This window comes from Anastrepha ludens, chromosome 2, assembly GCF_028408465.1.
Source record: "Anastrepha ludens isolate Willacy chromosome 2, idAnaLude1.1, whole genome shotgun sequence".
NCBI classification, from domain to species: domain Eukaryota; kingdom Metazoa; phylum Arthropoda; class Insecta; order Diptera; family Tephritidae; genus Anastrepha; species Anastrepha ludens.
In genome coordinates, this window is record NC_071498.1 from 135,311,950 (window position 1) to 135,339,716 (window position 27,767).

Below are 27,767 nucleotides of genomic sequence, written 5' to 3' on the forward strand. Positions count from 1 at the left end.
ATAAAAAACTGTCTTGGCTGGCCCAGCAGGAGCCCATTCCTAACAGCCAAAATTTCCTACACCTTGTTGATGATTTCTGTCTCATTCTTCTGGCAAATGGTTTGACTGGTATTCATCTTAAGGATCATGTGGATCGTTTCTATATGCATTTTATATGCTTAATAGGGATCTTTATCAACCATCATACAAAGTGTTCCGCCAACAAAATAATGATAATCATGGCTTTTTAAATCAACTGACGTAACCAGCAGCGTTTTGACAATAATAAATAATAAGACATAGGATTCACATCAAACTATGCCTCTTTTCAGTTGCATGGGCTTCTAGGCAATCAAGCGCCGCCAAGTTGAAAAGGCGTCTCGTCTAAAACTTCTTTTGTATAAACATACAGTTTGGACAACATATCACTGCATTTGGAAATATCTTTCCAATACTTCGAAACTTTGTTCAAGTGCAAAGTGAATTTTTTCGTATCAAGGAGTTGAAGAAACTAGTCAATGGTCTACCCTTTATTAATAGACCAACGATTGAATCCATTGTGTGCCAGTTTTTTTCGGTTAGCAGGTGCTTAACTCCCCCATAGCCGATGAAGTAAAATGCGGTTATTTATTTATTTAATGGCACTTTATTGTTCTTTTTTCTCGACCAAAGTCAATTATTGTCATTTTATTTACAACTCACTTATTCAGCTAATTTTATTAATATGTAATGTGTGAAGATGCTCCGTTTTTATCGACCTTTCGCATTATTCTATTTTGATTGTTAACATTATTTCAAAGGTACTTGGCGCAAAGCAAATTTTCTTTATATTGGCAACGAATGTCAAAACTAAATTATAAAATACTAAATAATTAAAAAGTATATGCACACAATCTTTTACACACATACATACATACACACATAACTGTGGGCTTTTGGCAAACCAGCTTAATGGATTTTAACATTTTTTGCTTTCAGATCAAAGCTTTTCTACAGAAGAATTGACTTTTCTCATAAAAACTTGATTAAAATGCATTCTTAAGCTACGACTGTCATCGATGAATACTTTAAATACTGCAAATCGTTTGAACTGATTTCATCAAAAGGCCAAAGATATGAAAGTACGAGTATACTCGTATATGTATTTACGTACACGTGTACACTTTTGTAGGCATTTGCATCTTACGGTGTGTTATGAGTGGTGCATCACTTGCGCCGTCGTTTGTTGTGGGTGTGATTGATGTTGGCGATGCAATTGACCCCATATTACACCACCTGCCGCCATCACACCCGATGTGCTGTCTGCTTTCAATTTAGCCGAGAGGGTGTCGCCATCGATTTCTCCACGTTTCGACTTGTAACGTCGATTCTGAAACCAGATCTTCACCTGAGTTGGCGATAAATTTAGCTTATGAGCGATGACTTCGCGTTCGGCACCGGTCAGGTACTTTTGCAAACGAAACCGACACTCTAATTCCAGCACCTGAGCCTGTGAGAAAAGAACGCGTGGCTTACGTTTACAACGCGGTTTGCCATTTTTACGAAGTTCCGAACGAGACGAAGTGACATGAGAAATGTCTCCTGTATATAAGAGAAAAATAGAAAAATAGAAAAAAAATTAAGTTTACAATCAGAAAAGGAACGTTTAATATTAAGCGATGCTGGGTAATTTACAAATTAACAAAATTAGTAAATCTTAAATAGGAATACTTTGTAAATATTTAGGGTAAAAATAGTTTTACCGCGGTAATTGACTCACTTTATCAGTAAAATAAACAATAAAATTAAGGAGTTAGGGGTAGTCAGAACTTAAAAAGATTTTTTTTTTTTATATTTTCTTAAAGTATAATATCTCACAAATATTGAGTGAAAATTTTAAGTGAATCCGACAAATACTTTTCGAGTTATTCAACAATTAACAAAGGGCAATCGGGCGCTCCGGTAATCGATAGCAAAATGCGTTTTTCTCAAAACTATGTTTTTTGAACTGGTGCTCACTGTAACTCAAAAACCGTTTGGTCGATTTCAATAAAATTTATACTGCTTTTGAGAAACATAAAAGCTCATGCCTGATCGAAGAATTTTTTTCTTCAAAAATTTCGATTTTTTTTAACAATTAATTGTCAGTTTTTTCTCGGAAATCTGAAAAATATTTTCTGAGACCGTTAATATTGAAAAAAAACAGCCTCGATCAGGCACAAGATTATCTATAAATAAAACTAATTTCTCTTGTCCGATTGATTTTAGATAAATCTCCAAGGACTTGTGACCCCCGCAAGGAGGTTCTGGAGAAATGGGCTCCCCAAAAACAGCGATAACTTTTACAATTATTAATTTTTTTTTGTTTGAAATTTTGCTAAAGTCAAGTCGAAATATGATGTATTAATACTATGTTTTTATTTTGGTAAAATAAAGCAACTGACTAGGGAAAAAAGCTTATTGAAGATCATCATTTTTTTCGGGCCTCTGACTACTGCTAACCCCTTAATCCTTAGAAAAATGGTGATGCTCTTTGGCAAGAGTTGGCCAAGAGTGTAATACACACCATACAATTTTACCTACATCATCTTCGTGCAGCATACAGCTTTTTTGATACGATTTTTCATGGCAAAAATACCGTCGGAGGTTGACTTTTGGCTTTATAGAGGTCACTGCCGTTTCAAAAAAGTTCGTTGTCATTCTAATATTTTACCTCTAAAGTTGCTGCTCAGCAGTTGAACTAAATTATTTGAAAAATCATTTCGAAAACTTCATTTAAAATTAATACTGCCTTGTAAAATTTAATGGAGTATTTTTTTAGAGATATTTTTAAATCATCACCTTCCCCTGAAATAGGTGGATTTGATACTTATTTTTTTGTAATTTCTAAAAAATTTGTATATCTAATACCCGGCAAGGTATTAGACGAAAAATTGCATTAGAGTTTCTCGAGAGACAAATAGTGCCTATGAATTAAGTAAAACGGTTATAAAGCTGTAGCCATTTGGCTGGGTTTAATTTTGTCCTGTGTGCTGCACAATATTATTTTTGCTGTTGTTTATGGCACAATAGGAGAAAGCCACGTATTTTATATATTAGCTAAAATTTATTTTGAATATTAATGAAATTTTATGTTGGTTTCGTGTTTAGAAATAAAAATCCTGCGAATATTTTAGTGCAGGCCAATGCATGAATATCTAAGACAGTGGTCGCCAACCTTTTCAATGTGTTGAGCTACTTTCAAGATTTTGAAATAAACAGCGAACTACTTCCACAAGCCAACATAAATTAAATAATACACAGTTATATTCGACATACAATACATTTATTTATTTTGCTAATATACGTTCTATATATAATAAACTTATGACTTATAGTGCTTATACTTATGCATAACTACATATATGTTCACACCTATCAATCGCAACAAAATTTTTTGCAGTCATAATGGCAAATCACAAGCGACTTAAAAAAACAACAAAACAGTAATAGTACATTATTATATAAATAAAATATGGGCAGATAAAAAGAGCATATTTAATGAGAAGGTTGACATTCTGACTCATCGATAATTTTTTTAATATTTGCAGTATAATTTGATACAGTCATTCGAATACAGTTATCCAAATGTATATCTGTAAGCCGATTGCGCTATTTATTTTTAATAAAATTCATATTGGAAAAAGAAGATTCACACAAATAAGTTGAACTGAATAACGCTTTCACTTTCAACGCAACACGACATAAAACTGAATACTTATCTTTACTTACTAAAGTCCATTTACATTTCGTATTTGAACCTAAAGATTTTAAAGTCAAGTCACTTCATAACACAAGTTGCAAACTGTTGTATATCAATGTCCATGAAGGGTGAAACAACAAATTGCGTCACTACAGCAATTTTGCTGAAATCCTTGAAACGATTTTTGAAGTTTTCCTTCAAGTTAGAAACTATTTCCATATAATATTTACTGTCATAGGGCTCTAATAGATTTTTGGATATCTTTTCGGAAAGAATAGGAAAATGCTTAGTATCGCGGTTTTTTAGGTTTTGTTCCCAAAATTCAAGTTTTGTAATAAATGCATTTATATCAGAAATCATTTCCGCTAATTCTTTATCCCTGCCTTGAAGTTGCAAGTTAAGCTCATTTAATTTCTCTGTAATGTCCACAAGAAAACCGAAATCTCTGAGCCAAGTCGAATTTTCCAGTTTAGGAATCGGTTCATCGCGTTCTTTGAAAAATTGGAGTATAGCAGGCAGGACATCATTGAAACGTTTGAGCACTCGTCCTCTGCTTAACCATCGCACTTCAGAGTGAAGAAGTAGCTCTCCGTATTGACAGTCAATTTCATCAGCCACGGTTTTAAATAATCTTCTTTGTAACGCTTGAGCTCTAATCTTGTTCACAATTTTCACCACCAGTTTCATAGCGTTGTTCAAGTTTAGAAAATTTCCACATAATGCTTGATGATGTATAATACAGTGGTAACTAAGAAATTGTGGAAAACTTTCATTCTTATGACATAGCGCCACGAGCCCCTTATCACAACCCACCATAGCTGGAGCGCCGTCAGTTGTCAGGCCTACCATTTTTGATATTGGAATTTTCTCAGAAGAGATGAGATTTTTTAAATGAGAAAACAGCTCTAGCCCAGTAGTATGTCCTTTGAGTGGAATAAACTTCAAAAGATCTTCTTTAATTGTAAAATCACTAAAAGCCATCCTGACAAATATGGCCATCTGTGAGGTGTCAACTACATCTGTTGATTCATCCAGTTGCAGTGAAAAATAAATACAGTTATCTAAGTCACTTCTTAACTGTAAAAAAATATCATTGCTCATTACTTCTACTCGCCTCATCACTGTATTAGCACAAAGTTGCATAGATTTTATAGCAGACACTATTTCGTCTTTATTTCTAAAGTTGGCGAATAAAGAATCTGCAGCTTCCAAAAATGCTTGTTTTATGATTTCCCCGTCTTCATAAGGTTTTTTTCTTTTGTGCAATTATCTGGGAAACACGATAAGATACTTCAGTTGCAGCCTTATTTTTCTCGATTGTTTTCAAAAATATTGACTGTTGTCCAATTAACTGGATTTTTAAATGTTTCAGTTTTTTTTAACGCGAATGCCTTCTCAAAATTTGAATGTAGGTACAGTTTTATGATGCCTCTCAATATTTCCTTTTTGAGGAACTGACAGAGATGTATTACATAACAAACAAACACTTTTGCCTTTAACTTTTGTAAAGAAGTATTGTTCTTCCCATTCCGAATGGAAATGGTATGTCTTCGCCTTCTTACTACTGCTTGCCATAATGTTTCGAACTCTAACCCAACCGCTGCACGCAGAACGTTGATAATGCCGTTCAGTATTAAACTGAGCGCAATGTCGACGTGCATTGCGTATATATAAAGCCAAAAAATTCTCGAACACGCTAATCGGTTCCAACCCATGATGCAAAGAATAATGAGATGGCGCCCATCGTGGTCCCGTTACTTTGCGCTCAGCGAATTTGACAACTAGTTACGTGATTTTAGCTCCAGTATGGCCAGATTACCATTTTCGTAACTTGATTTATGATTTTTTTTTTGTTATTTTTATTATTTTGTGTCTCGGAGTTTTAGTTCTTTCTTCATGACATTTTTCTAGTTGTTCTAATTAAAATGTCATGTTTATAATTTTGTAAAATATGCATTTTTTAATAATTATTTAAATAATTCACTCAGTTTTATTTAGCTTTACTTTTTTTTAACATCTGGTGGCATTGCCCGCGAGTGCAGGTGTTGTTGGTGTTCTTCTGCTTTCGGCAGTCAAATCTCTCTCTCGCTACTGCAGTGTTGCCTAGCTTTGGATATAAAAACGCATTAAAATGCCCATTCAAAGAAAATAACCCAACAAATTTTTATTGAATCACTTAAAGAACTTTGTATGCGTGACAAATTGTCTTTAAAATGTGGGTTTTTTTAAATAAATATGTCATGCTTATGTACAATTTAATTTATGAGGTTTTTCTTAAACGAGACTCTTTTGTTAAGGGAACGGCTTTTTTGCTATATTTGAAGTTATGTAACTAGATAAGGTACTCTTTTTGTAAAAATGTCAGTATGGTTTCTTTAGTATTTTCTGGTAGTTTGTGGCTTATTTTTACAATGAATACAACTCTTAATGTCCTATGTCTCACTAAAGATTTATGACCGGAAGAAACAATTACACATCTAAGGTTTTAATTCGCATTCAATAAATTCAAAGGCTTTTTAAAATGTGTAAAAGGGTTTTCAATCTTAAGAAGAGTTGGGAGCGGGGCAAATAATATTTTTGCATAACCTTAAATGGAGCCAAAAATTAAATTTGCACTTTCAAATTATCAAATTTTATAAGAGTAAAAAAATTTTCATTAGCACTAAAATCTTCTCAGAGATCTGGTCACATTGCCCATGATTGCGGTTATTGTTGATGTTTATGAATATTCGTTTCTTATTTGAAATGTGCGTTAATAAGAACAAACGGTAACAAACGTTTTAGTGAATATTTACGCAAAAATAAGATATTTCGTGAAAGTGTACTCGTATAAGTGAAAAATAAGAAAACATGAAATGTGCAGTGAAAAATTGTGCTAGTAAGAACCTCAATAAAGCGTGTGATATAAGCTTTTTTATATTATATTTCCAAAGGATGAGGCGCTCTGCAAACAGTGGATGCATTTCTGCCGGCGAGGAAATGCCTTCAATCGAAAAACGAGCTTTATATGTATGAAGCATTTTACTAGTGATAGCATTGAAGCATTCGGTAGCTTTAAATTAAACGCAAAAAGAAACAAACACGAAACTTCAAAATTTTCGCATTTTCGGTATAAAAAAGCACTAAATTTATTGCGAAGAGCAAATGGTTGGCAATACTGCACAACTCAGCAAACGTGACGACACGTACGCTCTGATGGGCGCAATCTTGTTTATATCATTCTTGGGTTCGAACCGATCCTAGAACGGAGACGCGACTTCGCGTCGTGTTTGTCGGCGCGAAATCGCTTACCGCAGTGTTGCCGCTGTTTATCTATTTATTATGAAAATTTCTGAAATTTGCTAATACTGGTATGGTTTTCATACTTTTGGATTTTTTGCAACGTGAGAAGCGCGAGCTACCAGAATTGCCTTTGCGAGCTACCGGTAGCTCGCGATCGACGGGTTGGCGACCACTGATCTAAAATGAACAAAGGCACTGGATCGAGGGTGTACTCGGAACAATTATACTTAAATTAATCTTTTAGACTCCCAGATTGGTTTAGCGTCTTCCAAGCTGAGATAGACAAAGCATTAAAAACGAAATTTGGTGGCTCCTTAAACACTTATGCTAAAAAGCCCATTGTATTTGGAGCTCTGGAAAGAGGGTAGATAGTCAAGGAGGGTAGATAGGAAAGGAGAAAAGTATCAGAGAAAAAGAGAGAAAAGAATAGAGACAGAGACAAAAGGTAATTAATTAGTCATATGAGAATTTTGCAGCTTCTTTGGCAAATCTGTAAATATCATCCAGTTTTAGAGAACGAATATTACTTATGCTCACGACATCGGAACCCAAAACTCGTAGCCTTGCTCTAGCAATGGCAGAACACTCACAGAGAAAGTGTTCAGTGCTATCCACCTCCTCCAAGCAAGACAGGCACATCGGGTCCTCAATGATTCCAATGGCGGTCATATGCTGACCCCATGGGTTGTGTCCGACCACCAACCGAACGTCTTTCCTAAAAACGATAATACTGATGGACTTATCTCCAGCAAGCCTTAGCATTTTTGTCCAAAGTCAAGCAGCGATCAAGGCACTGGCCTCAATGTGCATTAATTAAAGATGTGTTAAAGAATGCAGGAGGTCGCTTTGGCTTATCCAACAACACCACACTTTTTTGGGTCCCCTCCCACTCTAGAGTGGAGGGAAATGAAATAGCGGATGTGTGTGTGCAAGAAAAGGCTCTGAGCTTGACCTTCAGCGAGTGGTAGAGGGCATAAGCATTCTTCTAAACGAACAATACAGTACGATTGACTTGAGCGTAATGGCAGAAACCGCAGAAGGTGGCCTCTAACTACTAATTGCAGGGTCTCCAAAGCGCTCTGGTCAACACTAAATCTTAAAAGGGCAAAATATCGGCTTGGATTCAACAGATCAACTACTAGCGTCCTCACAGATTTTATAACGGATCACTGCACTATTGACACCCTAGCCAGTAGAATTGGTATACCACACAATGACTACTGCAGGAGTTGGGAAGATGCAGAAGAAATTGAATCGGTGCAATACCTCTTCTGTAAATGTCTTACACTTCAAATATTATATCTTGGCGATTATATCTTTGAAGATCTGGGAAATTTGCAAAATTTCTCACAGAAGGGCTAGTTACCTTCTTAGAAATATCTAAAAGAGTTTAAGCAACTTAGTTAAGAGATAGGAATCCAATTCAGGTATCGCAATAGGCCTTACGGCCATCGAGTGTCTGACAAGCAACCTGGCTATAACCTAACTATGGCACTATTAGTGCGTGAGTCATTGTGCTAAGAGTGGAGCTACTTTCATTATTTTCAAAACAGTGGATCAAAAAGAGCTTCGTGTTTAAATTTTACACTGCTTCTTGACAACAACACTTCTTCATCACAATATCGATTTGAATGATCGAGAAATCAAGTTACGTGAGTTAGCTGGCATCGTAAAGATATCGAAATGATTATATTGCATGAGCATTGGACTATGAGAAAGCTCTGTTAAAAGAGCCGCATTTGCTCATTTTCAAGACAACGCACCGCGCCACAAGTCAGTAAAACCAATGGCAAAACAGATTTGATTCCCAGCGACTAATAGCTGTTCGCAGAGCTAAAAAAAATGCTCGCCGTTAAGGAATTTCGCTCGAATGAAGAGGACATCGCTGAAACTGAGGCCTATTTCGAGGCAAAAGATAAATCGTTCTACAAAAATGGTATTGAAATGTTAGAGTTCCGCTGGAATGATTGCGTTGTTCTTGATAGAAATTACGTTGAGGAGTAAAGCTAGTTTTGTTAGGCCCGGGAATGAACCAGGTCCAAATCGCATATTCGTATAGTCACAATAAAGTCAGTTAGACTCGAAATATATTGTGAACATATATTTGTGATACACTTGTATATAAGTAAGTTTAAATAGAAAACGTTTGGAGTGATTTGATAGATATTCGAGGTGGTGCGAAATTAATCACCCTATTGGAAAATATATACATACATCATTTTTGCACTTGCGAACTAGACAGCTGCAGAATGAAAGTCGTTTAAAATTTCCGTGCAAAAATAAAAACTGCTTAATTGTTTGAGGTAAACCCAGAAAAATAACCATTCATTTCGGCAATCACCTCCTCGTTTGAATAAAATCTTTTCCAATCCAATTCTTCAAATTAATGCACAAGGGATCCGAGGGATCCGAGGGAGCCAAGTCTGCAGAATGGGGTGATGTGAAACGAGTTAGAACCCTATTTCCAATAATTCTGCGACCACAACTGCTGAGGCGTGAATTGGTGCGTTGTCGTGATGGAAAAGGAAACTCACTCGACTTCCTCTATTCAAACGAATGCCAAAACACAAAGAAATAACCCGTCTGGTTGCAACTTGGTGTGTATTCTTCCAAGAGATAAAAATAAATAAAACAATAAATAATTGGCGCGAACACTTCTGTTAGATGTTTGGCCGAGCTCCACCTCCTACTTGTGGCGTGCGTCTTGCAGTTTTAAACCGACTCTGAACGGCAAATGCTTTTTATAAGAAGCTTTGTCATGGCAGAAATGCACTCGAAGGTTTGCCATTGCCTGCCGAGTGGCTCTTTCTATCATTTTGCTGTTTCACGCACGGAGATTCGAACCTACACACTACCGAATGGTAGTCACGCACCAACACTATTCGCTACATTGGCCGCCAAGAGATGCTACTAACTAAACATAACTTTATACGCACCAGTAGTGCCATCTCTCTGACTTTGCGCGGACTTTTCAAAGGACCCTCGTATACAAACAGAAAAGAAATGGAGAGTGAAGGGGAAAATAAAAATTTCCTTCACACAAAATATTTTTTTTGCGCCACCTTGTATAGATTCAATGTGATAGATATAAGATTCATGCACTCTATTTTTCACTTATTATAAGAAATAGGTTCGAAATGTTTCTTTCTACTTATGTAAATGATTGCCTAAAGTTTATTACTCCGTCACTTAAAAGTTCTTTATTTTATAGCAAAAGTGAGAATTTACGGATATCGATACATTATCACCTATCTCTATACTCGTAGTTAATACTTCTAGTTAAGAGGTATGTGCATACATATCATATTTAGTCACTGACAAATCGAATTGTACTTACTGCGTTTAGGAATTCCACCGTCCCCGCCGCCGCCAGCATTCCCGGCAGCATTCTCGCTTGATCTCTGAACATTGTCCGCCACACTCTTTGACCCACACAAACTTCCGTTAACCGTATTCATACCGCTGGCTACGCTATTAGATATTTGCTGCATAGATGCGCTATTGTTGGTGGTCTCCAGCAGATTATGCAAAGATTGTTGCGACACACCTCCCGTTTTACAGCTACCGCTACTGCCTTTCGGCAGCAAAGACGTCAATTTCGCTGTCAGCCCAGATGCCGCATGTGGATCGCCCACTTCTGTTGAACTATTCAGATCCAAGGTGGGCGATGGCGTCACATATGGCGTGGAATTGTATTCGCTTCTACTGCTGGTGTTTTCTATGCTACCGACGCCATTTACGCCATTCATGTAAGCATCACTTGGGTGTTGATAATTGTAGTTGTATGCTGCTGGATGGGCTAACGTCACGCCGTAAGCGGACGCATTTGGCGAGACACTACTAGCAGGTGCACACATGGAATTGCTGTTGGTTACTGCGGGTGGCGACATGTACCATTGCACCGCACCGTAATGTTGGTAAGGAGGTACGTGCTGTGTATGTGTGTGGGGATTCGGATGTGGTGGCGGAGGCGGGGGATTATGTGGATGTGCGTGTGGGTGTGTATGCGAATGCGAATGAAGATGTGATGGATACGCTGCGGCGACCGCATGGGCATGTGGGGCAGAGGGATATTCGCCGAAAGCTGCATGAGCATGAGGATGATGATGGGGATAGTGGTAGCCGGAAGTTGATGCACCGACCGCCGCCATCGTCGCCGCCGCGGTCATTGATGGCACTTGAAGCTGTGGCATAACTGGCGTTGAACTGAGCGTCGTCTCCTGATAATTTTGTGTATCGTAATCGTTGACGCAAGATGCGGGCGTCGGAACACTGTGCGAAAGAGAGAGAGAGAGAGAGAGAGAGAAGGAAAAAATCAAAAAGCGGAAATAAGCATTTAGTAGGGATTATATTAAAGGACAAATTACAGGACCCTTTTTATCATCACCTCCCGCTGACATAATTAATGCGACACATGTGTCAACATCATCCATGCATGTGTATGTGTATGTGGGTGCATATGTGGACACAGCAAGACATCGACATACGGGGAACAGCGCAAAGGCAAGCAGTTTTGAAATTTTGCAAATCCCGCTGACCACTTGGTGACATCGCTTGCCGCCGCACTCCTTCCAACCGAGATCGAATGCAAAGCAGCCCTACTAAAATAGAACGTCTTGGCACAGTCGGTAGTCTAATTCGATGCCATACAATGCGCACATGTGCCAGACCAAAGAACACGAGCTAAGTGGACAAGCTTGCTTAGACATTCAGAAATTCAAAATACGTGCATATGTATATGTGTACGCAACATATAAAAAAAAACACGTGAACAGTTACCTACATCTGAGCTGCATTCTGCTACAATGGACCAAACGGACAAAAACGGTCATCATCTTCTACGCAGGCGCCCGCGACCCAACTTTCTATCACTCCATAGCTGTAAAAATATGTCAGCAACATACTTTCATACATATATATATACGCACATATATTATTAGACAAAAAATAGTTAACCACGCATATACGAGTATGTACGTATTTGCATTTGAGCGCATATGCCTTGTCTGTCTATGTGTATGTATGTGTAGGTATGTATGTATGTGCACGTATGTATTACATTTGTGTGTATTTATGTACATATGTATGCGTATATAACGTGCGCAGTCGTAAAGGTTGGTTAAAAAAACAATGGCGATGATTTGACAAAATTTGCTGAGTCCAAGAAAAAAAAAGAGAAAAATTTCATGAATATGAAAAAATAACAAATTTTCTTCTCCGACGTCTGCAACAGCATAGTGATGATCAGAACTTCATAAAGACAAACACACATATTTGCGTAGGATGTTTTCCTTACCGCTCTTCTTTAGCAGGCCTTTCTTCCCGTACATATTTTTGATTTTCGTCTGATTTATCTTTGTGAGCATTGCATCCGTTTTGCCTATGAAAACACAGACTGAGTTGGTATGTATTTTCACTGGAAATCGGTCAGAATTGTTTTTTATAAGGCGGTATTAAATGTAAATAAATATGTAGAAGAAAACGGCCGAGTTGGATGATTGGTTTTTTCTTTCGTTACCTGACAGTGTTAAATATTTGAAAAGTATTATTGTGTGCTGATGAATGTGGCTCAAAGTTAAGAGAAAGAATAACAATAATAATACACTTTTTTACTTAAATACTTTTTTTTTACTTAAATACATAAAAATGTATGTATTCGCATTAGGAGCGTTCTTATTTTTTGCAATTTTTCTAATATCTTAAAGTATGAAATTTCGAGGTGATTTGGAAAAAGTTCCCATTACCCAGGTCGTTTAATAATAGCTACGATAGGAACTCAAATCTTATAGAATTTCCTTTGATAGTTGTCACAGTTAATCAGTTATGCTTCTCGTTGCCTATGCTTCTAAAACCTGTGGGATGCGTAAGGCGGATGAAGAAAAAATTAACATATTTGAGTGGAAAATCCTACGCCGCATCCTTGGGCCGGTGCGGATAGATCATGGCAACTATATAAAAGGTTTTCCAGTCACAGGTGTTATTTTGAATAGCCCGCCATTTCGATAGATGTCACTTTTGAAGCTGTCATTTAATATATATGGAACGATACACGCTTAAACAATGCATTGAAATTATTAAAATTCACTATAAAAATGGTGAAAATTTGGCAGAGACGGTTCGTAAAACTCGAACATTTTTGGGTCATTGTGCAGCACCTTGTCGGACCGTATCACAGAAATTGGTGAACAAATTCGAGCTGTTGGGATAAGTTAGTGATGTGAAGAATAAAACCCGTGCGAGTCGCTCAAGAACAGCCGAAAATATTGCTGTTGTAGCCGAAAGTGTTGAAGAAAACCCAGGTTTGTCATTCCTCTTCCATTCCTTTCTTTGGAATTAGGCATTCACAAACGTCATTTCACCGTATTTTGCATAAAGACTTGGGCCTTAAGGTTTATAAAGTCCAGTTAACTCAAGAACAACGTCGAGTCTTTGCTGATTGGGTCGTTGAAATGCATGAAAATGATCCGGAATTCCATCGAAAAATCATCTTGAGTGATGAGGCCCATTTCCACCTCGGTGGCTTCGTCAACAAGCGAAATTTTCGGATCTGGGGCTCAGATAATTCAAAAGTTATTGTTGAAAAGCCTCTCTATCCTCAACTTTTACGAAAATAAGAGATGATACGCTACCGAGAGATGACTAACGATTTTTTATGGGCGGAATGGAATGGTATTGTTTATTTTAAACAAGACGGCGCTACGTGTCACCTAAGCAACGAAACCATTGATCTTTTACGGGAATAACACCTCTTATTGGAAAACCCTTTACATAATTGGCGCGTACACCCTTTTTGAGTGTTTGGCCGAGCTCCTTCTACTATTTGTTGTGGGCGTCTTGATGTTGTTCCACAAATGGAGGGACCTACAATTTGAAGTCGACTCCGAACCGCAAATATTTTTATGAGGAGCTTTTTCATGGCAGAAATACAATCGGAGGTTTGCCATTGCCCGCCGAAGGGCGACCGCTATTAGAAAAACCTTTTTCCTAAATTTGGTGTTTCGCCGAGATTCGAACCTACGTTCTCTCTGTGAATTTCGGAATGGTAGTTACGCACCAACCCATTCTGCTGCGGCGGCCGCAAATATCGCTCTTTTTTTGGTGGCTGAGGTAGGGTTCAAAATGCCTTCGCACTTACAACGACTGTCGTCTACCGCGTTCTCTTCCCGGAACTACTTTCTGCATTACTTCGGGAAGGCCCAGAACGGCGTCTTTGAAGTGGACCAGTTCTATGCACCCGTGTCTGGATCCACCATGTTTGTAGCTATGGGCTTGTCTTCTCATGTCTCTATCTGTGCCGCGTTTGTGCATACTGACCACAATTGGTTCCTGCATCCAGGATCATCTTCTTTTACATATGGAGGTTTTATATCATCGATAGTCTCCTTTGCCGCACTTTTTGGAGCAAAAGGAACATCGGAAGAAAGCGATACCAAATTTGTTAATATCGACTTGTTTCCGTCTGATATCGTCGTGAGCGTTACCTCAGGCGTTCGTGAGCGTCGTTCGTCAGTCAAACAGTTAGTGCCTCCTTACTCAAGAGTTCCTACCCTGCATTATTTTTGTTGCATATGTCTCAACAGTATTCCAGTTATTATTTGATGCACACATGGCTGGTATCAGATTGTTCACCTACAACGCATGTCCAATTAGCACCTTCAGCGTTTGATTCTCGTTTTGAAAACGATCACATTGGAAAATGACATATTCTGCATCTTCGATCGTGTTGGAGTAGTACGGGCAGTAGGGGTTGACTGCCTTCTTAAAACGGTGGAGATACGACCGAAAGCATCCATGTCCGCCGATCGGCTGAGTTAGGTAAAAATAAACGTCGCCATGTTTCCTGGTCACCCATGGTGTGACTTCAGGGTCCAACGGCAGTTGGCTGATAGATCCCATCTATGTAGCAATTCTTCTATGGATTGAAGACGTTCTGTAGCTTTTTTCTCCTTTCATGGGCTTGCTCTCTGTCTGTCATAGAGATGACTCATTTCTCGTGCATGTATAAATATATCCACAGGAAGTTTTCCGGGGATAATGCAAGTCGCATCGCCAGGTTTTTTCTAATAGCAGTCGCCCCTCGGCAGGTAATGGCAAACCTTCGAGTGTATTTCGCCGTAAGTTAGGATTGGTCTTACATCTTCTTCTTTCATAGCGTTACAACGCGGAGTGCGTCAAAGCTTTCTGCAAAGTGCTCTTCAAAGCGGTCTATCTTGAGCTGTTGCTTTGTAGTTACTTATTCCCAACTTCTTATGATCGTATTCTACTACGTCTATCCAACGGTTCCTCGGTCTGTCTTTGGCCTCAAGGCTTTCTTTACGGTACAGTCAGCGGGAATACGGATCACATGACCTAGCCATGTTATGCGCTGCTCTTTAATAAAACGTACAGCTGTCTCGTTCTGAGTTAGGTCGTTCAGTTCAGTGTTCAATCGAATTCTGAAGTACCATCATCCATTCTTATTGGGCCAAAGATCTTTCTTAAAATTTGTTTTCCTTGCTGGCAATCTACGCGCAGTCATCAACCTTACGAGTTCATACCTCAGTTTCGAATAAGGGTCTTGTACATATTTAACTTTGTAGCTTTAGACAAAAGTTGGGACTTGAACAAGTTAAGGTGGGCGTAATACGCTTTGTTGGCGGTGTTGATGCGATCCCTGTTTTTGCGGAAGTTGAATTACCGCTACATGCGAACATAACTCCTAGGTACTTAAAATGCTGTACTATTTCAAAAGTATAGGCTGCCACATGAAAACTGTGCAATTGTGCAGGTCTGTGCAGATTGGTCTTACTACGAGTATTGCTGTGTAAAGTCAATGAACAATGTAAGGGGTAAGTCCCCAAGTTGATCCTATTAATCTTTTACGGGAGTAAAGTGCTATAGTGGCTTTTACTACTTTACTTTCTACTCTACCTTCGACATTTGTATTCCATTTTAGTTTCATATCTAGTATTAATCCCAAGTAGCGGGCTTCCTCATTAATCGAGAGTACCGTCCCATTTGTAACTGAGGAACTACAGATAACCCTTCTATAACGCGGTACTTCTATAGCGCGGTTCGGAAAATGCGGAAAATTTCCTTCAACGCGGTACTCCTACAACGCGATTTTCTTAAGGGGTTACATGGGCTTCGTCGGGTAAAAAAAGGCCTATTTTCAATATTTGTTTTTACTATATAAAAATTATAGGACTATGAGTAAGTTCGTGCGGTTTTACAACAGATGGCGTAACTTGATTATTATTCCATCGATCCACATTTCCAAACATTCATTGGAGAGCTACTGTCGTAAGGCACAAACGTCAGTATAAGTTTTTTATTTGAAGCGTAAACAACAATATTTTTACCACACTTGAAAATGTCGAATTTCGTGCCAAATAATGTGTTTTTGCGGGGAATTCTTCTTCATTATTTTAATATGAAGAAAAAAGCAGCCGAAAGTCATCGTATCTTGGTGGAAGTTTATGGTGAGCATGCTCTATCTGAGCGAACGTGCCAGAAGTGGTTTGCACGCTTTAAAAGTGGTGATTTTGGCTTGGAAGACGAAGAACGCGAGGGTGCGCCGCCAAAGTTCATGGATACCGAATTGGAGGAATTGCTCGATCAAGATCCGGCTCAAACGCAAGAAGAGGTTGCAAAAACTTTGGGAGTTGATCAATCAACCATTTCCAAACGTTTAAAAGCCATGGGAATGATCCGAAAGGTAGGCCATTGGGTGCCGTATGAATTGAAGCCAAGAGACGTTGAACGCCGTTTTATGGCATGCGAACAACTGCTTCAACGGCACAAAAGAAAGGGTTTTTTGCATCGAATTGTGACTGGCGATGAAAAGTGGGTCCATTACGACAATCCAAAACGTCGGGCAACGTATGGATACCCTGGCCATGCTTCAACATCGACGTCGGCGCAGAATATTCATGGCCTGAAGGTTATGCTGTGTATCTGGTGGGACCAGCTGGGTGTTGTGTATTATGAGCTACTGAAACCGAATGAAACGATTACGGGGGATGTCTACCGACGACAATTGATGCGTTTGAGCCGAGCACTGCGAGAAAAACGGCCGCAATACGCCGATAGACACGACAAAGTTATTTTGCAACATGACAATGCTCGGCCACATGTTGCACAAGTGGTCAAAACATACTTAGAAACGCTCAAATGGGATGTCCTACCCCACCCGCCGTATAGTCCAGACCTTGCGCCATCCGATTACTATCTCTTCCGATCGATGCAACATGGCCTGGCTGACCAGCACTTCCGTAATTACGATGAAGTCAAAAAATGGATCGATTCGTCGATTGCGGCAAAACCGACCGAATTTTTCACAAAGGGAATCCGTGAATTGCCAGAAAGATGGGAAAAAGTAGTAGTAAGCGATGGACAATATTTTGAATATTAAATTTGTAACCATTTTACGTCAATAAAGTTTCAAATTTCAAAAAAACCGCACGAACTTATTCATATTCCTATATTTAATTCTAACTTTTTTCTGTCTTATAGATACATATTTAAAGAATAATTTCTGAAATTTACAAAGAAAAAAATTAAACTCCTCCATTGTGACGTCATTTTCGGTGACCCCTCGAAAAAAAGGTGCGTCCGCGTTGTCAACATATCTCCTGACAGGGTCATCAAAAATGAAAAAACAAAATTAAGTGCTTTAGTTAAGACCATAAACTCGTGCTTGAACGAAGGAAAGAAAAAAAAAGTAATAATTGGAATTTTGGCAGACATTTTTGCAAAAAAATGAAAATTTCGGTCAAATTTGCTTGACATTCTATAAAAGTGGCTTGGAGCGCACACATTCCAAAGGCTGTATCTCCGAATTTATTATTCGGATCGACTTGAAAATTTTGGATAATATTCCTGAGAAGTTGTAGAAATTAATAAGCAAAAAAAAAATAAATCGATTTTTTGAACCAACGAAACCCATGTAACCCCTTAAAGGCAAAGTTACAACGCAATTTTTTTCCAATATTTACCCCCGTATTTCTATTTATAAAAAGGGGACTTCCCGAAAATGAAATTTTGAAAAAGAGTTTGTTTTAAGTTTCTTTCATTTTTTTTTATATATTGTAGCTTAAATTAAATTGTAATTTAAGCCCTAAAAATGCCATAAGGAAGGGAAGGTACGTCGTTAAAACGAAAATGTATCACAATGGAAACCAAAATTTAAGTTTTTGGTATTCATTAAATTCAAGAAAGGGTAGCTAATATTGCTAGACATTTTAAATGAAATGAATCAACAATAAAACAAAATGAAGAGAAAATAAGATGTTCGATGTCATCTGGAACATCAGTACTCGCAAAAATCACATCTCGTCCAAGAGCAAAGATAATGGAACAAATGGAGCGAGCGCTAAAGGTATGGATAGAAGATATGACGAAAAAGCGATTGCTTTTAGATGGAAATGTAATTAAGCAGAAAGCTTTGAAAATATGCAATTATTTAAAGGAAGCAGGACAACCATCAATCGATGACGACATCCATCAGTTCGTGGCTAGCAAAGGAAAGTTTGAAAAGTTCAAAAACCGACATGCATTACACAGTTTGAAAATACAGGGTGAAAGAGCAGATGCTGAGGCAGCAGAAAACATCCATAAGGGTTCGCAAAAATTGTTAAAGAACATGATTACTTACCAGATCAAATATTTAACGCTGATGAGACGGGTTTATGGTGGAAAAAGATGCCGTCAAGAACTTTTATTTCGAAAAACGAAAAAACAGCTCCTAACTTTAAGGTTTCTAAGCACCGAATAACATTCTTACTTTGCAGTAATGCATCTGCTGATTTCATGGCCGCGCCAATGTTTATTAACCTATCATTATGTATGGTTGGAAGGATGCAACAAAAACAATATTTCAGTGTATTGAAGAGCGAACAAAAAAGCGTAGTCGACTGCCAGTTTATTTAATGCATGGTTTCATCACTGCTTTGTTTCTGACGTAGAAAATTATTAAAAAAAAAAAGAACTAGGCATTTAAAGTTTTACTACTTTTAGACAATACTCCAACTCATGCAACTGATTCATGCCATCTTTTTATTCAAGTTAACACCTACAACACTACATCTTTATTATAACCTTTAGGTCAAGGAATAATAGCAACATTTAAAGCAAACTACATACGAGCATTTCCAACAACTCCTCTGAAGAATATTTTTGCAGAAAGTGGACTAACTTCTATCGCAGATAACGCAGAAGACTGTATTGGTAACCTCTTCGCTAAGCTTATAACAACATCGAACAACGCACTTCGAAAAGATATACAGCTTGCTACACTTCGAAAGCGTATTCCAAAGATACCGGCAACCATCCACCTCTGTCTCAAATTTGCTAAAGATAATGACTTACCGCTGCAAAGGTTTCAAATCAGTAAACATCGAACCCCCCTGGCTACTTAAAGAACGTCCTTTATTAACAATTTAGCACTAAAAGGTAAAGCAAATACATCGCGTGAAGAATATAAATCCATTTTTTTCTGAAATCGCAGCGAAGTACAGATCCATGGGCTGGAAACTGATCTATACCGACGGGTCTAAGGCGAAACAGACTTCATATGATGTCGTAAAAGAGCAAAACGAAATAATCGCATATGGAATCTTATTCCCATTTTGCTCTATTTTTACAGCAGAAGCAGTTGTAATTGTTAACGCTTTTTAGTACGCAATCCAAAACACGTGCAAATTCACAGTGTGCACTGATAGCTTATCCTGATTTTCGGCCATTTAGAACTACAACAACTCTAATGGTTAATGGCAGTAAAGGGTTAAGGTTTGGGCCTTTAGCACTGCGACCATATTGATCTATTGTGCACCCTATACTGTCTATTGACTGTTAAGTATGCTTATGAATTGTACCAGCTCCTTCTGAGGGAGTGATTGAAGGTCTTCATCTATAAGCATGTTTAAAAAGCTTTTCCTTCTATTCGTCAACCCCGGACATTCGATGATGAGATGTTCTATAGACTCCTCATCTTCGCAGCAAAATCTGCAGGTGCTGGTGTTAGTTATGCCTAATTTATGTACCTGTTTGTTGCAAGTGAAGTGACCCGTGAGGGCACCTGTGAGAGTGCGAATGCTCTTTTTGTTTAACGTGAGGGCCATGTTAGCTCTTTTAGCGTTGAAACTTAGGAACTTTTTGGAGTGTCTAAGACGCTCAACGTTGTTCCAATGCTGATTTAATAGAGTTTTGGCCCAGTATTTTACTTTTTGTTTTAGGCTGTTTTTGTTAAATCCAAACATGGGACTAGGTCCGATGAAATTTACATCTGCTCCTTTTTTGGCTTGAAAGTCTGCCTTTTCGTTGCCGTCATATCCCTCATGTCCTGGTACCCAAATTAATGAGACATTGTTTTTGGATGCCAGGTTATTGAGTGCCTTGTGGCATTCTAAGAGGGTTTTTTGAGTTGTAGGTATAGCTATCTAAAGCTTTTAGAACTGATTGCCGGAGATAGCAGTTCAGGAAACTGTTGATAATCCAGTAGAAGACGAATATAGAAACGTAGCAAGACTGGCGAACGTAATAAGAGGCGGTGAATTTGACGAAATTTCTGTGGATGATATTCGAGTATTACTTACGGATGACGAAATAAATGAAGCGGATTTATTGGCAATGAGAAATGAAAAATGAAGCATTATCGATTGAAGATAGCTCTGACGGTATTCCCGATGTAGAAAATAAATAACTTTTCACTAAAAAGTGAGGAGATTTTTTTTAAATCTCGGGAAGGAGTTGAAAGAGTATGTTTTAGAAAACGATCCTCTAAGGGATAGAGCAGAAATGATCAAAAGAAATCTAAAAAACAATTTGTCTGCCTACCAAGAAATCTATGAAGACTTATGAAATAAGGGAAAACAGAATCAATAAGAGATTTTTTAAAACCAGTAATCGCTAAAAGGATAAATCAGATGGTGGATCAAGCTCTGACTTTGAATTAGGACGACCACGAGCAAAATGTTTCAAACACACTTAAATTATAATAGGTGATCCCGAGGAGAATGGTTCCATATGTAGAAGTCCACGCAAGTGGGAAAAGTTACTGATCGCTATTCACTTGGGAGTGGCCAGGACAATTCTTCTACATATGGTTCAAACGGCTCACAACTTCCGGGATTAGCTCAAGTATCCTCTGGGTACCTTCCGAACACCCATTCGGGAGTGAGCCAACGTGAGAAGGCGAAGCATCCCAGAATGGCTAGTTGTGCGCTGGGTTTGGGACCCGCCACTTAAAAATCCCCCTTAATGAAAAGATGTACAAAGCCTCGGATGAGAACTTCCTATACTGATGACGACACCTGCAAATAAATTAAGGACTACGATTTGAGGGCATGCACCTGGAATGGCCGGTCCCTTAATGGGGAAGGTGCCTCTGACCGGCTGGTTGATGTCCTCGTGAGAGTAAAGGCTGGCATCACTGCCATTCAAGGGATGCGATGGACGGGGCAAGGCAAGAAAAACATACGACCTTGCGACGTCTACTACTGCTGCCGTTTAAATTCAGTGTCGGATTTGTTGTGGAAGAGAGACTTCGTCGCCAAGTACTGTCGTTCACTCCGGTGTACGAGCGTCTCGCAATACTCCGCATTAAAGCGCGATTTTTTAACATCTCGCTCATGTGCGCCCACGCCCCGACGGAAGAGAAGGACGACGCCACCAAAGATTCCTTCTATGAGCGCCTGGACCTTTCCTATGAGCACTGCCACGACATAAAAATCGTGCTCGGCGACTTCAACGCCAGGGTGGGCAAGGAAGGAATTTTTGGTCCCACAGTCGGAAAATTCAGCCTGCACAGCGAAACATCCGGTAACGGGCAGAGGCTGATCGACTTGGCCGTGGCCCAAAACATGGTAGTCTGCAGCACCAGATTCCAGCATAAGAAGATTATGTAGGTTATATGAAGGTGTTATGATTGGAACCTATAATATAAGAACCTAAACCTGATTTCAGTATGGAGTAAAAGTCTCCTACAACGCGGAGTTTTTCAGGAACCTATTGTCCGCGTTGTAGGAGGGTTACCTGTACCTCCGTATTATTTTGTTTCATAGTAAATAGAACGAATTCAGTTTTGTTTCGCATTACGTTTAACATGTTTGCTTTCGACCATTTTCTAACCAAATTTAATAGTCCTCACATAATTTCACATAGCGAATTTGGAAAATTCGAAATTTTCCTCTTACTGCAATAGCAAGATCATCCGCTTAGGCAACGATGTGGGCTCCAGTCCCTTTAGCAAAACAGGGGAGAAGAGGGGAGAGCACACATCCTTGAGCTGTTCCTTTGCTAACTTTTTTTCCGAATCTTTGAGGCTCCGAGGGTTGCAGTAACAAATCTGCTCATTCGCATGTTGTTTGATAAAATCAACCAGAGCCTCGAAAAATCCCCAAATCAGTCAGTGCTTGTAATATGGTTTCCGGTAGGACGTTGTTAAAAGCCTCCTCAATATCAAGAAAAGCTATCAGTGTATATTCCTTATTGTAGATTGACTTTGAAATTTCTGTGATACTCGTAAGTGAGCTAAAAATATGAGTTTATAATGAGCTGCGTTTTGAATATTTATTTAAAAGTAATTAATTAAAAGCGCAGGTTCGGAACTCAGTGCGTGAAACAACAAATGATAAAAAAAGTTGTTTCTAATAGCTATCGCCCCTCGGCAGGCAATGGCAAACCTTCGAGTGTATTTAGCCATGAAAAAGCTCCTCATAAAAATCCATTTACCGTTCGGAGTCGGCTTAAAATTGTTGGTGCCTCCATTTGTGGAACAACATCAAGACGCACGCCACAAATAGTAGGAAGTGCTCGGACAAATACCAAACAAAGGGTGTGAGCGCCAATTATATACTTCCTTCCCGGCCTCTCATGAGTACAAATTATGAATGTTTATTCTAAACTGAAACGATAATAGAGGTTGGGCCTGAAGTGTGAACATTTTTCATTAAGACCAGAACAAAAATTGGGTCCCTGCTTTCACTAGGTATAAGAGCTAATTGCGAAAAATTCTATTACAACTAATATAAAATTTTACAAGACCAGCGGACCTCAAGATGAATGAAGAAAACCCCGAGTACATGACACGATCCTTTTAAGATAGTCGCATATGAATCGGAAGTTATAATTTTGAGCTCATACAGAAATTTAAATATCTCGGCGTAGTACTTAGCATAAATAATAATTCGGACTCGTCGATACAAGATCGCATTCAGGCAGCTAACAGAGCATATTTTGGGCATATCAAACTTATAGAACTCTTGAGATGTGCAAAACTATCATAAGACGAGTTCTAACCTACGATTGTGAAATATGGATCCTTAAAAGTAATGACGTAAATTTACTGATGCGATTTGAAAGAAATATTCTTAGGAAACCATTGGGCTCTACACGATTAGAAGACGGTACTTGCTGTATACGGTATAACCACGATCTCAGTGTTTTAATGGGGGCGAAATGGAAGGCAGCTTATAAAGTCGCAAAGTTTACGTAACCAGAATGGGCGAAAAAGAGAGACCGACCGCGGCGAAGATGGTCACAAGACGTAGAAGATGATGTACAAAAGATGATCGTGCCTCAACATAGATCGACAGCGGAATGTAGAGAAAAGTGGAGGCGCATTATAAAGGAAACAGCGGCCCAACCCGGTCTGCAAGGCCAATATGAAATAAATACAATAATAAATATCCATCAACTATTTTCTTTTAAGATCTTCTGATTATCCCACAGTTATTTGGTTAACAGTTATCACTGTTTCCTGTCTTTCTTTCCTTTTCCTTGATCAGTAAACCCAGCTACGAGTTTGGAAATTGAATGACGAGGAGTCCAAAGGACTTTCTGAGTCTTTCGTATATCGTATGGGGCCAAAGGGTTTTCGAAATAGCACATGAAGAAATGGAGCCCCATCTTTTCTGCGCTTTCCTGAGAAAAAATTTGTGCAGTTCCTCTTTAACAACTGTCAGAGGGATGCCGATGACCGGGTAGGAGGTCTCTGAGGCCAATTTACTCCCCTTCCTGGCAACCTCATCGGCAATTTCATTTCCCTCTATGTTCCTACGTCCTGAAACCCAGATCAGAGAAATGTTACCTGCACGCCCAAGAGATTTGATCTCCTCCTTACAGGAGTTTACTAATTTCCTTCCGCACTATGGTGTCGTCGCGGCTTGACTCTCGGAGAAAATGTTAATGTATCTTCCTCGCTCCCGCGTTCCCTAAGCATTTTGTATGCCTGCAGTATCGCAAAGACTTGAAAAACACTAGCAGTGTTCGGCAGTTTAAAGGAAATAGATAAATTGGCTGTTTAGCGAAAATCCCAGCACCAGCTCCCGTCACCATCTTGAGAGAGGGTCAGTGAAGATAGTGGTACCAGATTCGGTACAGATTTTCAGCTCGTTCCAATACTGCCTACTTGGAAAGATTACCCTGGCATCACCCTCAAACTCCAGTTTGCGGATAAAGAGATCTGTATGAAGTTCAGAGAAATACGATGAGCCAAAAATGCTACCATATTCCTTAAGAGTTTTTCTCCAAAGACAAACCGACTTTAACCTGATTGCACTTTAAGTAGCGATGAAAATAACGTGAAAGTGCCAAATGATATTAAGGACCCAGTGTTCTACACACTCCGGTGATGCCAATGCATGCAGTCCTTTGCACCCTCCCCAGTTTGGTGATATAGCCCGTCCGATGAGCTTCCCGCCAAAACAGGCATCCATACGTTAAAATTGGCAAATCTACTACATTGTACATGCACAGCACGACCTGTGGCTTGAGTTCCCATTTTTTACCGAACTTAGATTTGCAGGAGTAGAACGCGATACTGGCCTTCTTTACCCGATTTTCAATGTGTAACTTCCAATGGAGTTTGGAATCAAGTATCACTCCAAGATACCTAACTTCCGATGAGAGCGGGAGAACGTGGTTGTTTAATTTGGGAAGTCGAAAGGGTTTCAAGTCGGAGGTTTATATTTTCTGGAAAATAGCGCCAGCTTAGTTTTGTCAGAGTTGATTCGGAGGCCGCAAGTGGTAGTCCAGCGACTGAGTACAACCTTTCCAAAACCTCAGTCTTGACTAAGGGAAATGGTCCCGACACCATTAGGACCAAGTTTTCGGCGTATGCTACTGCCTTAACCCCACCCTTATTTTGCATTATCAGAACTTCGTAGCAACTAGCTAAAGTAGGGTCGAAAGGGCACCACCCTACGGCGTACCCCTGTGAACGTTAGTTAAACTCAGACTGAAAAACTGGATTATAGATTAATTGTGTTGCAAAAATAATAAAAAACCACACAGAATTTTGAAAAGCATTTTAAGAAAGTTTACTTTTTTAGGAAATACATAAATATTTCTTCACGATTTTTATATTGTATTTATTCATTATTTTTATTTATGACCTTTTTATTTTAGGCCTTATGTGGCCTGATATCAGGAATTGCATAACCAACTTGAGAAGCCATAAAACAGTCGCTAATAAGAGACTTTGTAACAACGAAAAATGAGCAGAAGAAACGAAATTCTTCATTCAAACTCCACAGATGGGCTGGACATACATATCTATGTACATTTGTATAAGTATGTATGTGACTAGTATCTGGCATATCTACGAATGACAGCAATTTTAATCCATTGCGCAAAAAAGTGCACGCTTGCCATCAAGCGCTCGAAGCGATGAATAGTGCGAAACTTATTTGTATTCCAAATTTAAATTTAAACACTTATACAGTCATGCCTGAATATAGTAAATCGTCGACATAGTGAACACTGAAAACTTTATGTGAAGTAGAAAGCAACAAAACCAAAAATCCACCAAAAAAAGGTTTATGTATGCTAATAAACTCATAGAGCCCTCATGACTTCCAAGAAATTCCGATCGTTAAAGAAAAAATTGGAAAATTATTGAAGGAATCGGAAAAGGCGTTAAGCTAGAACTCTTTCAGGCTTTCAGGGTTTATTCAGCTATAATATTTGTCAGCTGAATAAAGCGCTGAAAGCTATTACGCCTGGAACGCTTGGTAAGGAGTTCTACCTTTAGTTTCATCCTTGGAGGAAATCATATTTGAAGTAGCTAATACAACGATTTCGGAAATAAACAAGAAAAGACGTAATATTTATTAACTCTCAACGGACAATTTTACCATCTTAGAGGAAGACTCTTAGAAACGGCGAGTACTCATTTTCGTAAGCTCTTCCATTTACAGGGTGGGCCATATAGAGTTTGCTTATTGAACCACCTATTTTTTTGAGAATGGTAACACAAAAGACATGTCAAATGTGTTCATAATTTACTTAAAGGTTTGACATTTACGAAATGGGACGCTATACGCTTAAACAAAATTGGGAAATATTGAAAACCTATTTCCAAAGTGGTGAGTCCTCTTATTCTTCCGCGGTTACAGTAAATGGCGAGCGTTACCGTGACATGCTCAACGAGTTTTTGTTTCCAAAAATTGAAGAGGATGACATGGACGACATTTGGTTTCAACTGGACGGTGCAACTTGTCACACTGCCAAAGTTGCCCTCGAACTTTTGGCTACCGTTTTTGAATTCCGATATCAATTGGCCGCCTCGGAGCTGTGATTTAAGCCCGTTGGACTATTTTTTGTGGGGAGCCGTTAAGGACAAATGCTATGCGAACCATCCAGAGACGATTGATGCTTTAAAACACGAAATCGATGTTGTCATTCATGAAATTGGAGCCCAAACAATCGAAAATGTGCTTAAAAATTGGATTGATCGAATGGCCTACTGTAAAGCCAGTCGTGGCAGTCATTTGAACTATATTATTTTTCATTCATAAATGACAAATGTTCAATCTTCAAAATAAAAAAAAAAGGTTTGAAAAAATATTGAATAGTTTTATTTATAGCCCATTCAAAAAGCAAATTTTACATGGCCCACCCTATACATACACACATATTTGTTTTTGGCAAATAAAGCAAGTTCTGGAACCAAAAATGTTAACTTTGTTATAGGGAACAGGCCTTGTAGTAATTAGTTCACTATATCCAGACACGATTGCACGTTATTTGTATCTATGATTCGAGCTTTAACTTTACTTTTTAACTATTTTTGTAATACAATTTAATTATTTTCGGACAGAGCTATTACTTTTTTCGCGTATTTTTAAGAAAATTCTCAAAATTTTTCATCTTACGCGATTTTTTAAAGTTGCAGAACATTCCCCTTAATTTATCACATCTCGCATGTATTTCTAACATGATTAAAAGAGTTGAGTGTGCATATCATTCACATGCATCAATGTGTTTCCCCCGGCGCTTTATGTAGACAAAAACAAAAAAAAATTCAAAATTCACATCTCATCTTACACTAACCTCTCTAATGTGCCGAAAACCTCATAATTCTCATTTTGATTGACCAAATTCAGAATATCCTTAACGGAAAATGGTGTTGTATTCAGAGAATCAGAATTATTGAAATTTGTTGGACTGGACTGGTTGTAGTCATAGTATCCTTGTGACACCTGGGATTGTTGCTGGTGTTGTAACATATTGTTGTTGGTAATTGGTGACGGCACTGTTCATTCGATTGACACTTTTCACTATCCACTTATGAGTGTCATACACGCATGTATGTATGTAATTTAAACAGGAATAGTTGTTATTATAATTTTTTTACTTTTGTTTTTTAATTGCACACCTGTTTTGACTAGTTAATCACCACTCTCGAAATTGCTTCATCGTAAGTTAGCGCTATTGTTGTGCATGTGAGCATGTGTTTGTACAGTACTTAATTCATTGCAAATTGTTTTAGCACAAACGCGGAATAAACTGGATGCGGACTGGC

At 38.6% G+C, this 27,767-nt stretch overlaps 1 protein-coding gene across 1 annotated transcript; it reads right to left on the reverse strand.

Annotated features, from left to right (window-relative positions):
• Positions 1–629: 629 nt before the first annotated feature.
• Positions 630–27,767, reverse strand: LOC128855388 (muscle-specific homeobox protein tinman). Its single transcript, XM_054090249.1, has 3 exons — positions 27,296–27,767; positions 10,320–11,254; positions 630–1,560 (listed from the first exon to the last, which is right to left on the reverse strand). The coding sequence occupies exons 1-3, from the start codon at positions 27,469–27,471 to the stop codon at positions 1,172–1,174; spliced, it is 1,500 nt and encodes a 499-aa protein (XP_053946224.1). The 5' UTR covers positions 27,472–27,767; the 3' UTR covers positions 630–1,171.

Excerpts from the sequence above, each read along its gene's own strand:
- LOC128855388 (XM_054090249.1), bottom strand. The coding sequence starts at position 27,471 with ATGTTACAACACCAGCAACAATCCCAGGTGTCACAAGGATACTATGAC. Across the intron at positions 11,255-27,295 it reads GTTTTCGGCACATTAGAGAG|TGTTCCGACGCCCGCATCTT; the intron begins GTTAGTGTAAGA and ends TCTTTCGCACAG. Across the intron at positions 1,561-10,319 it reads CGGTGGAATTCCTAAACGCA|GAGACATTTCTCATGTCACT; the intron begins GTAAGTACAATT and ends TCTTATATACAG.